This window comes from Protopterus annectens, chromosome 8.part0, assembly GCF_019279795.1.
Source record: "Protopterus annectens isolate FY-2018-M chromosome 8.part0, PAN1.0, whole genome shotgun sequence".
NCBI lineage: Eukaryota > Metazoa > Chordata > Ceratodontiformes > Protopteridae > Protopterus > Protopterus annectens.
Window position 1 is genome coordinate 1,221,542,699 of NC_056741.1, and position 13,009 is coordinate 1,221,555,707.

The 13,009-nt window shown below is 35.4% G+C and overlaps 1 protein-coding gene across 1 annotated transcript in view; it reads right to left on the reverse strand.

Moving 5' to 3' along the window:
* The window catches only part of LOC122809317 (interleukin-17 receptor D-like), a 411,276-nt gene that overhangs the window by 102,002 nt on the left and 296,265 nt on the right, over nucleotides 1-13,009 (reverse strand). Inside the window, exon 7 of the mRNA XM_044080716.1 lies at nucleotides 7,663-7,805. Coding sequence (XP_043936651.1) covers nucleotides 7,663-7,805 — 143 coding nt within the window. The remainder of the gene's footprint in view (nucleotides 1-7,662; nucleotides 7,806-13,009) is intronic.

Consider the following 13,009-nt stretch of genomic DNA (forward strand, 5'->3'; position numbering starts at 1 on the left):
ATAAGCAAGCTTTTCAATTCCACTTTAACTTCAGCCATCAGAGTAGTATTATCTGCATATCTGAGCTTGTTAATCTTTCTTCTAGCAGTTTTGATTGTGGCATCTAATTAAATCTATCCTGTAGTTTTATAAGCTGTATTTTGAGTACAATTTAAATAACTAAGTTTCTACATACAGGTTAAAACCACAAAACATTATTATAACCAATAATGAATTCTTGAACCAAAAAGACTGTTGTAGCCGGAAAAAAAGGAATACTTCTGTCAGGCTTGTTCTTTTTTTTCCTGCTAAAACAGTCTTTTTGTTTCAAGCGTGTCTATGTACAGCTAATCTTGAATCTTTAGTTATTCCATACTTGGGTCTAACTGTGCTTTTTTAGTCTGCATATAGATATTTCAGGAAACTAATAAGGTGATTCTGCATTCTTATTTCTCTAAGAGTTGTCACCATTTGTTATGCTGCGGACAAAAGCTTTTGAGTAGTCAATAAAACAGAAGTGAATTGTCACAGCTTGTACAGCTATGGTCCAGATAGTCAAATGTTTTAGAGTAGCCAGTAAAGCAGATGTAAATGTGTTTTTTTTTTAACTCCCTTGTTTTGTTTATTATCCAGTAGATTTTGACAATTTGCTCTCTTGCGTCTTTGCCTTGTGCAAAACCAGCTTATTGCTACAACAGTTCACAGTCTGTATATTGCTCGAGTCTCACTTGCACATCTTATGCATTAGTTTGCTATCATGTGAACACAGGTACAATTGTACTATAATCTGAGCATTCTTAGCATTGTTTTTTTTTTTTTTTTTTTTTTGTGGATTGCAATATAAATTGACCTTTTCCAATCCAATGGCCACGGTTAAGTTCTTCAAATTTGCTGGCAAGTTATGACCAATAGTGTAACAGAATAATTTTGCAAGATTTGATAGAGCAGATATTACTGAATTAGATGTTGAAGATCCTTCAGATCTGGTCAGAAAAGATATTCTTGTAATTGGAGATTCAGTTATTAGAGGCACTGATACTTATATTTGCAGAAAAGGTAATGAACATTGAATAGTATTATGCTTGCCAGGAGCAAAAATAGAGGATGTGAGGCAGGCCTCAGAATGCCTTAATGTGAGGAAGTATAGAGCTGTTTCATCCACAAGGACTCTCTGATTGTTAGTAGGGAACTTATAGCCCTTTTAGATAGCATAGCTTATACAGGTGTATTTTTCACAAATCACATATAGAAGGCAAGTCATGTCACAATGAATGAAAAGATTTTTTGTGGGGTAAATATCTACATGAAAAAATGTCCTCTTTTAAAAAAATGGAAATGCGTAGAGCATCCAAGCCTAGTTTTGGGCACCCATGTTCAGATAGGATAGCATGCACTTAACATCAGGGAAGAGAATTTTTGTAGCAGACATTTTGCAGTATTTGGCAAACATGAGGCAGGATTTTTGCCAGGTCGAAAATTTAACAGTCCACAGATAATAACATTTGATGCCCTAGAACAAATTGCTCATACCCCAACAAGAGGAATAAACATACTAGATATGGTCCTCACTAACTTGACAAACAGTAAATCCAAGAACAAGAAGAATCCTGAAGCCCAACGTCCAAACACTTTATTAAGAAATAGCAGCATAAGATTAGATAAAGCAAAGCTTTTGAGTATGTAACTCTTTCTCAATGCATAATAAGAATATAGCAGCTTCTCTCCTTTTTTATATATACACACACCAGCCAATCATATGATATAAAATTCAATCACATGATATAATATCGAATCATATGATATATAATTAAAACATTATTTCCAAGTAAAAACATGAAAAACATAAATACATAAATAAATAGATACATGAATAAATAGATAGATATTAGCCCAGAAGTCATATAAATAATATAAAAATCATAAAAAACACACTTTACTTTTAATATTGGTTTTATACTATATTAAGTCCTTGTAATTTATCAGCTCTCACTTCTTGTTATTATATCTCCCTCATGAATAGGTGCATATCTGAATGTGGTGTATTTTACCAACTGCACCCACTGCAAATGTTTTATATAGAAAAGACTAATATGAAATTAAAAGAAAGAATTGGTGCACATCTTTCCGACATTCACAGAAGTATTGACACCAGTGCACTAAACAAGCACATTTTAAGTAATGGTAAATAACATAAATTTAAATTTAGAATACTACAAATAATTTTTCAGGATATTCATGGGGAGATATAATAACAAAAACTGAGATGATAGAATACAAATGGATTAACTATTTCAGAGATTAATTTATCTGTTGATCTATTTATGTATTTTGCTTTATCTACACTTGTGCTGCTATTTCTTAATAAAGTGCTTGGATGTTGGCCTTCAGTTTTTTTCTTGTTCTTGGATTTGCTTTTTACCTTTGAAGCCCTTCAGCTCCCAGGACAGCTTCTGTTGTATAACATGACAAACAGATGCACCACAGCAACTGATAGACCCTCATTAGTTAAATCTGACCACAAATAAGTCGCCTTTGAACTGACACTAACACCAGAACTCACAAAGGGTGAAGTCAGACTAAAAAACTTCACTAAAGCAAACTATACCCTCTTAGGGAAAGGTATAAATGCATTCCAAGCCCCATCCCCAGCTGGAAGTGATAACTACACCAAAGCTTACACTAAGGTCCTCTACAATAACTTGTATAACTGTATAGACTCAGCTGTTCCAGAGAGAATCAAAGCCAGAGACCCAAGTAAGAAAAAGCCACCCTGGTGGATATCCAACATCAACAAACTTTACAACAAATGCAAAAAGTTGTCTAAGAAAACTAAAGCAAGGCCACAACAATGGTAAAGCACACTCCTCAACCGGCAAATAAGACAACATGTCAAATCCTTTTGGGGTAACTTTGAGAAAAACTTAACAATCACAGCCAATGATAATCATAAAGCCTGCACTGTTTCTTGTGTAATAGTAACACTACATAGTTTCTTCCTTTCCTGAGCAGTCCACTTTATTGTGTTTATATCTCTTGCTTAGCTTGTTAGTTTTGTATTTTTTTTTAGGACCACTTCCTCTTTCTCCCAAGGGGATCACTCCCCCAGCCTAGTCTAACACTGTGGTAGGAATATTTCCATGTCCTGACGATTCTACACTACCTTTTTCCCAATCTTGGCATCAGTTCATAGACTAGCACTGGGCACTTTTTTATCCTAGGATCTCTGCACCTAGTCTTCTTTTTGATTTTTGACCTACATTTCTTCATGGTGTATAAAATACAATCTCTGTCTATATATATATATATATCATCTTGGTAAGATTTTGTAAAAACAGAGTCCACCATGGAATGTTACTCACCACGACCTGAGGATGAATTCATTTTTAGCAATACTTGTCTCTCTTTTTGTTGCTGATTCCAACTCTTCATTCAGAACCCCTTCCCATCTCTCCATCAAGACTCTTGGAGGAATCACACCATTGTTGTCCAGTAAAAATAATTGGTGACATGCATAATATAGTTAGATCGGGTACATTTTTCAATTCAATGTGAATACAATGACATGTCTCTAAATACAAGGAACATTCCTTTCTGTTAATGATTCTATTGCAGAATGTTTGGCATTGGGTTTGGCATAATGGCTAAGATCTTCACCACCTAAACACAAAGTACAAGGTTTGATTCTGACTTCAAGTAATTGGTTAGGCTTAAACAGCCCTTTAAGGCAGATAACCTAGTATTCACCTATGGACCTGTGGCACTGCCACTAACATCCATAAAAAAAGGAGTAATTATCATAAATGTCCTCCAGGAAGGGCTGACACAGACAAAGAACTGGTGTCAGAGTCTTGGACTACAACTAAATGTCAAGAAATACATAATAGTATCCTTTGGGAAGTTGTTCACCTCTGGTAACTATCTTATTGACACCCTTGAGAGCCGACCCAGTAGTTAGGCACATGGGGACACACACATAGACAGTAATCTAGCCTTTGACCACCAAGGCTCTATGGTAGTGAGGAAATCATTCTATGTTGTACAACTTATAAACAAAGGTATGACATTTAGGTCCAAGGAAGTCATTGTTCTACTGCATTCGGCATTCATCAGACCTATCATTGAGTACAATGTCCCCTTTGGTATGTACCTAACTAGGCATATCCGACAATCAGAATGTCCCCAAAGATTCCTCACTAAAAGAATGCAGGGCATAAGTAACATGTCCTATGCAGACTGCCTCAAGGCCCCATCCCCGATTTCTGTCTTCTACAAGCTGTTGAGGGGAGATCTACGCCTGGCACACAAGGCATTGTCAGATCCCACTCTGATTGACTTCCTGCATATGCGCAAAACAAAGAGCAATAGAATTACCCATTCTAAAGACTTATGCCTTGCCTGTAATATAAATAGGGCATGTTGGATAGGCAGGTATGTGTCCCAGAGACTACTCTTCTCTGGAACAGGCTCACCATCCCCGTGAAGCAGAGTTAATCCCTAACCCAACTCAAGTATAACTTGGACAATTGAATGTGAACAGGAAATATCTGTCCCTGGTTTGGCACCTATATCTCTAATGGACACAGACAACCTGTAAATGGTAACCAGGCCCCTGTTTGTAAATTTTTGACCTCACAACCCCCTGCTTACACTTATCAAAGGTAATGCAACTTGTCAGAAATTTGGGATGCATGGCTAGGCTTAAAAAGGTCCTTGTGGTTGTTAGCCTAGTAAATACTTATGAACCTATGAACCTGAGAAAACAAGTGTTTATGTTTTTGTCCAACTTTATCTTCTAGTACTATAAAATGAGTTCCCTGGGACCACCCAGCAATCAGGTATAGAATAGCCCATCTCTTTGAGTCTCATACAACTTAGCATTAGTATGTAGGGATAAAATAAACAAGAAGCTGGTCAGCATAAACATAAGAAAACTCATACTTTTCATAAATGTCCAGAGCAAACAAACATGCCATTCCAAAAAATTTTTTCATAGGAAAGTCTGACTAGAAATTATCTGGCCCACATCTGTTGCACTCTGGAAGATCCAGTGGAAATGCCCCTTCTGCCTACATAATGTACAAAGAAATTGCTCAAAGTTCCTCTTTTTTTCCTTACAGAGATACACCATTTTACTGACTGGTCTCTATATATCATTACTATTATTTCCCTCTTCCTTTCATAATAATCACACTTTTAATGTGATAAACTTTGATGTTCTTAGTCATTAACTCCACAGATAGTTCCTATCCTTCAGTCTGTTCATTACTTTGCTGTTTATCCTTTTAACATAAAAAGAGATGCACAAAAATGCCTCTTTTACTTTTCTGTCTTGTAATGTTTTAGTCGTGAAAAACAGTGTCTTTCTTCTCTATACCAACATTTCAGATTGAAAATCATATCATAGTATCTGTTCAGCTTGTCATATAAACTTCAAAGTAATTTTTAAAGGCCATGTCATCATTTGGGTCTCTTGGCCCATGCATTATCGTCACCCACCATAGCATAAATGCTAACTTTATTAATGTATTCTACAAAAATACCTGTCTGGTATTTCTCTTTGCCTTCCACATGCATAGATGTATTATATTTCTCTGTGGCTGCATCTGCATAGTTTGAGTATTTCTTGACATCACAGATATGAAAGAAAATGGCTTCCCTTGTCTAGGTCATTTTGAAAGGCTTCCTAATCCCATTTGCATGCATCTGATGAAATTTGAAGCTTACTCAGGTGTTGTTTTAGTATGGTCACATTTCCTTGCTTTATACTCAATGTTTTCAATCTCTAGTTTTTCCACTACATTAGGTGAGAGTGCATCATATAAGTTGTGTTGCAGCTCATGCACTTCCACCTTTTCTTTCAGTTTTTCAGATGACAGTTTTCCTTCTGAAAAAACAAACTACAAGTCCTTTTATTTTTTTTTTTAATGTACTATTACTTCGTTATCACCTTTAAGTTTCCAGAGCCTGCCTCTGCTATTGCTTTTGTTATAAAATTCCTTGCCGCACTCCACAGATGTAATCGATTATAATATATGTTCAAAAAAGTAGGGGAAGGATTGCAGTGTCCTGTTCAAATTCCACCTAGTCAGTATAAATACAACACTGGCCTCCCCTGAAAATGGGCCATACCTAGTAGGACCACCAGGTCAACAAAACATACATTTAAACAAGATGCACACATTTTGCCAAAGTATTTACAATTAATACCCAAGCAACACAACATCTGCAGGTACTTTCATAGTGTCTATATTATGTAGTTGAAGGAACTAAAACCCAAGTAGTCTTTCATCGACACATATGTGTCGAACCTACACTTAAGTGAATGGCCACATCGCGGATTGTTTTCCAAGGGAAAAAAATCGTAAGGCCAACTACGCACCACACGATATCACAAACATTATAAAATGGGGGGCTTCACCCAATGTGGGGGGCTGTGCCTCCTATACCCCCTAACTAAATATATTAACTCCGAGATTGTACTACAGTAGAGAAAAGACAGATTTAAAACAACGGCCAACTGATTTTTTTTCCCTTGGAAAAAAATCGATGATGTGGCCGTTCGTTCGACACATATGAGTCGATGAAAGAGTATTCAAGTTTAATTCCTTTGACTACATAATATAGACCCCTTTCACACATTAAATATGTTTCTACCCCAAACTTTGTAACTTTTTAGAATAAGCTACAATTCATTCATTTCTATTGTAATGTATGATTAGAATTAGGCAATAGAAGATTTTTCAAGTGTACTTCTTTTCACTTAAACACCATTGGTGATTTGTTGTTGTGTCATTTCTAAAAGAATTAAAAGTCTCCAAAATTGCAAATCTACGCTTTACTCCAACTTTCCAAGAGATTAATGGAAATGTAAAAGTTTGCACTATTATAGTCACTTTCTAAGAGTTTTTCATGCTTGCAGACTATTTCAAAATTACCCAGAAATGCACCTTTTAACACACAACAGTGCACCACATTGGCATGGTAGTATTAACTCCCCTGCAGGAGTAATTTATTTATGTTTTGCTCTCCAGAGATTGTACATGATGTTGTTTTCTGATAAAAAAGGGATATAACTTTAACATGTCTAAATTAAGACTGACATTGGCTTGATATTTCTAGTATAATCTCATAGAATAAATGACTAGATATTATTCTGACTGTAAAAACAAACATTTTCTAAACAGGCATTCCCCTTTTTTTAAATATCTTGCTCTTTTCTGCCATATGATTTAGGTAATGCAAAACAAATTTAGCTTTCTTGTTGTGTGTCCAGTCTTGCTTTGCATTTATCGATATTTAATAAAGTTAGTTACTGTGAATTTGTTAAATGTTGCCAGTTACGAAAACCATTTTTTACATACCCAACAAATGTGCTAATATTGCTAATCCATTACTGGCTATGATGTTATCAAGATTAAAATAATCAATTGGGCCAGTATAAACTTAGCTGGATGACCAGCTGGTGAAATACTGCTTTTACATCAAGGAGAAGGAGATTCTTAAGCACTGATATTCATCTGAAAGTAAGTAAAACTTAAGTCTGCAAGAATATTAACCAAGGCAAGGAAGCTACTTTACTTTGCTCTACTTTCACAGAAATCTCAAACCATGAATTGTCATTTTAAAATGAAATTGTAGAGACCAATGTAGCGCTTAGGAGATACATTAAAATGTGTGTCTCACCATGACATACTTCATTACATTTCCTTTTCCTTCCTTGTAGAAAAGGTAATAATTGTTGACATTCAGGGCTCTTGGTGCAAGGTCAAAGGTTATTAACAGGCTAGAACCTTGTTGGGATATGGTGATATTTCTTGGGTACCAATCTGTTGAAAACACAAAAATATATGAATATTAATACTTTTTCACTGTAACAGTAGTAGAAATCATTGAAATTCTGAAGAAATGTTATAATTGTCATTGTATGTATACGTTTTTGTTGGGTACCTGGAGGTTTAAGTATTCTCATCTGATTTGCACTCATTCATCTTAAGTTCAGTAGCCTTTGCATTGTTAATCTAATACTTGAGGTAATCTTAACAGAAAGCTGCATTTAAATACAAAAATGGAAGGCAAAGTAACCAGATTAACTATCTATTTATTAAAAGGTAGTGTGCTCTGAGTTTAAACGCAAATGCAAAATCACATGATCAGTCAAATGATAATAAAAAGACTTTTTTAATAAACACATAATGCAAAGATGCCTTTAAAGCAACAACAAAAAAGAAAAACAAAACACTTCAGTGTGTACATTTTTGATGCACTTTTAATTCAAACGTTCACATTTAAACTTGGTAGAGTAGAGGCATTCAAAACAATTTTCAGTTTAACTCTTTGCATTACATTTTTTTTATTTTTACCTCTAATATTTAAGACATCGTCCAAGATTAAAATGAAACATGTTTTAAAACTATCACAATCACATGAATGTTTAAACAAAGCATTGCCGGTCTTTGCTTTTGATAGCATGCACATGTTCTAAGTTCTTTGGTTTAACTTTCCAGTAATCTTCCCTACGTAAAATGTGTCACACTGAAAAAAGATAACATTATGAATCATAAAAAACCTTTTCAGTAATAAAGTTTAGTTATTCCAATGTTTTAGTTTCTGTAAAAATGACAAGTATACCACCAGTCCCTTAAAAGTAAACCAGCAGTATGAACAGGATCTGCAATTATAAATGCATACCTATTGGAAGCCATATGTCCTTTAATAAGTTTCTCTAATTAGCCCTTGATGTTACAGCTCATCTTAATAGTAAAACAAGGATATGGTCCCAACACTCTACAAATGGCTTCATTCCCTCTAATGTATTTCCATTTACTGATAATTACTTTCCTGATAGCATGATTGTCAGTGCTATTGGCGATACAAAACTATTATTTCTATTGTTCAAATGAAATTTAATGCCACAGGAACTATCTCATCCAAACTATCACATCCAAGCAGCAATATTGGTTTAAAAGTGGCCTGTCCCTGAAAGATCACTTCTGACATATTAGCATTAACATATTGTGCTGGGTGCCCTCTATCCAGAAACATCCAGCTGAATTCTTTACAATGTTGTATGGGCCACAGTGGTGCAGCGGTTAGCGTTGTTGGCTCACAGCAAGAGGTTCTCTGGTTTGATGCTCAGCTGGGGTGCCTTCTGTGTGGAGTCTGCATGTCCTCCCTGTGGTCGCGTCAGTTTCCTCCGGGTACTCCAGTTCTCTCCCACACCCCAAAGACATGCGGTAGGTGGATTGGACACTCTAAATTGGCCCTAGGTCTGAGTGTGTGTGTGTGTGTGCCTTCTGTGGACGGTTGGGCTGGCAACTCGACACTGTAAAACTCTACTGCCAATCATGAGCAGACAGGTGTTCCGCTGTGGCGGCCCCTAACCGGGAAAAGTCGGAAGAAGAAGAAGTTGTATGGGACAAGTCACTGTGGGCATAACATAGAAGTTGACCTCAAAGCCCTAGTAAACTGGTTTCATACCACATTTTTCTTAATATCCTGGGAATGAAAGGTATCAAAATGTACGGTGACTATTTACACATGTGGGCTTTTGCCAAACTGAAGAATTACATGTCCTTGTTTCACAGTCATATTCAAGCAATATATCTTAAAATGCTATTATTTTTCAACAGTGTGTGCATTCATTTGAACATAAGAAGTGCTTCACATTCATAATGTTATCCCTGCCAAATTAAAAATAAGTCAAGATATCCGACATAAAAAGAAATTTTTTTGAAAAGTTCAGTCTGGTATAAAACTCTATTCTCCTGTTGAGATTGTGCATTTTTCACATAAATGGGTATCAAAACATCCCTCCATTGCAAATCCACTTTATTGTTCAAAGTACTTATCACTAAGTACAGAAAAAAGAGAAAAAAATAAAAAGTTCCATAAAACTGCATCCATAGGATCACATAAAACTTTCATGTCCATGTTAGCAAAGCACTATCTCCCACTAAAAAAATCTCTAAAAAGCCCCAAACCTAATTTCTCAGAAATGTAAACATATATAAAATGTCAATAGTAAAAAATCAAAATTTTGAAAATCATAATTAATAAAATCATGTAGTTTGGCAAGAAAGCCCAAAGGGTCCTTAATGTAAAATGATATCACATTGGTAGTAATTTCAAATAGACAAATACATTAGAGGATTAAGCTGGATGAGTTATGACATGGGAATGCTAGCAACGCTCAGTAGAAAAACAAACCTTTGTTTAAACATCCAATTCATTTTAAAACATATTGTCTGCCTTAGATGATGTCTCACACAATATTAGAGTTAGACATGACAAACCCCCTTTGGAATGCAAATAGTTCAATTTTAAAGTTCTTTGCATAGGTTCATAGATTAGTACTAGGCTAACTGCCCTTCTGAACCATTTTAAGCTTAGCCAATTACCTCATATATGACTCAAACCATGCATCTTATGTTTGTAAGGTAAATACCACACTCATTACACTACCCTCTCGTTTAGAATGTCACACAACATTTAATTGACATTTGTATTACAAATGCACTAAAATGTACAAACATTTAGCTTTAAAGACATTTTTATGTATTTATAAAAGACTTTCTAATTAACTATGGCATAATATAATGGATCATGTGATCATCGCTTGCATTTAAATTCAGGGTGGTTGAAATTCATTTTAGTTCTGATGAAGTCTTTTGAAAGTGTAGATGAAAGCATTCGACTTTATAATAAATAGATAATTTGGTTATTTCATCCTACATATCCTACGTGCTTTTTTAATTCATTGGTTGCTTTGTTATCACTAGTCTTCATTATTTGCTTGTATTTTTTTGTTTTAGTTACATTTAAATAAGAGCATATAATTGGTGTCAATTAACATGCAACAGTTATAGAAATATTCCATGTATATCCTTATGTACTGATTTACAACATGGGTAACTTCACTGACTTTCTAGATTTTGCTCTCAAGCTCATCTTATATGAATACACAATATACTTTGTTAAAAAAGATATGCACAATGGTCACCAAAGAGTAAAGACAAGCTGTGACTCATCCCACTCACTATGTAACTACTAGTAGAACTGGAAACCTACATTGGTCTATTTATTACACATGCTCAATGGACTTTGTAAACTAATGTTTATGTAGTCCACTATCATTGGCCACAAATATTAACCTTTTATCTTTTGATTTAAATTCACCTCTCCTTAACCATTCCTGCATCAAATCCTGATTGACATAAGGTTGTTCCAGGAGTTTTCTTTACTTGCCTTTTACACATTTCTTGGCTACTCATCTGATCCTTCTCTTTAGTCTTTCTTTTGTTTTTTTGGCACATTCAGTTGTTGCCTAATTTTTGTCTACTTCTGGTTTAGTTTCCATTCACTCTTTAATCTGATATGCTTCTGCTAAACTAAGCAGGGAAGTCATCTTAGACTTGTTCTCCTCATGTTTTAAAAATTTCACTATGTTTGGATCTGGTAAGGTCAGCAGATATGTATGCAGTCCTACAACTGCAGACCTATACATGTAATCAATTTCAAGGAGACCAACACTTTCTTCAGAATGAGGATTACATAATCTTGGTATACACTGATTTTTATATATCATTTGATAAGCACGAATCATTTTTCGTTTCCCTGTAAAACCGATCCAATATCTTTTGGAACCAGTCAATCATTTAAAAACTGTAAGTTAGAACAGGAAGAGAAAATTGGTTTATAGCTTGGACTTTGTTCCTAGATGTCAGGCTGTTTTCAGAATTAATTTTATTCAGCTAAAATATTCCTTCCTAAGTTTTGTTTGCAATTGTTCATGTTTTATTGTTGATCTTTCGCCATTTCCCAAATATGTATACATTCCCCCCTGCTCTATTCCCTTATATCACATTCCTGTCCTAGACTGATATTTTCTTGGTGCCGCAGTTTTCCTGCTTTAAATGCTGCTTTGAACATTTATGAAGATGAAATGACATTCTTAAATCATCTGAGGAAGTTTTGACCACTTGCAATTGTGCTTTCATCTCCTCTTCTAATGAAAAATGCAGTTTGAAATTGCCCACAAAAAGAAGATAAGTCTTTACACTTTGTTGTTTTTGGGAGCCAATTTGTAACCATGACCTATAGCTTAACAGGTTAAGGGCAAGACAAAAGAACAGTGGCGACAGAGTCACCCTGCAATATCCTCCTCTGAATTGTTATCCCTGGAATAGTCTTTTGTCCTTTATTATGGCTTAGCTGCAAAGTGTTTTTTCACTGTTTATTGGTCACTGTAATGTAATTGATCAATATAGGGTGTATCTTATACATTTGTAACCATTCCTTTATCCATGAATGTGGATGGTGTCAAATGCTGATTTGTAATCTCTCCATGCCATACTTAGATTCTTCTCTCTTTAATGACTATCAGTTATGAGTTTATTTAATAAGAAATGATCCTTTGTTCTATATGACTTTCCTTTGTTACTCTTCTGTTCTATTGCCATGACTGAGCTTTCTTCTAAATGACTATAAACTCTGTCAGCATCAGTTCCAATATATAGTTTAAACATTGTTAGAAGTCAAGTTATTGGGGCTATAGTTTTTAGGATAGATTGCAGGTTCACTCGTAAGAAGGAGTAACATTTTTCCTGTTGTTAACCAGGGTGGTTTCTGCTTGGGAAGCACATGTAAGTAGTTCTTACTCAGGGCTAAATTTTCATGTACAATGTTAATACTTTTAGACAGAAGTTAGGTACTGCATCTGGGCCTGGAGTTTCCGGTTAGGAGCTTTTCTTAATTTTGCTTCAATTTCTATGGCTGTTACTTCATCCCATTTCATATCCTGTACATTTGAACTTGCGGTGGTGGTGCTGCGGTAGCATTGTTGCCTCACAGTAAGGCGTTGTTCTGTTCGATTCTCAGCTAGAACGTCTTCTGCATGGAGACATGCATGAATGGGTGTACCTTTGTTGAAGGTTGTGTATCAGGGCTGGCAACTCGGCATGCAAAAATCTGCTGCCAATCATTAGCGGAGCGGAGTTCCGCTGTGGCGACCCCTAACTGGGAAAAGCCGAAA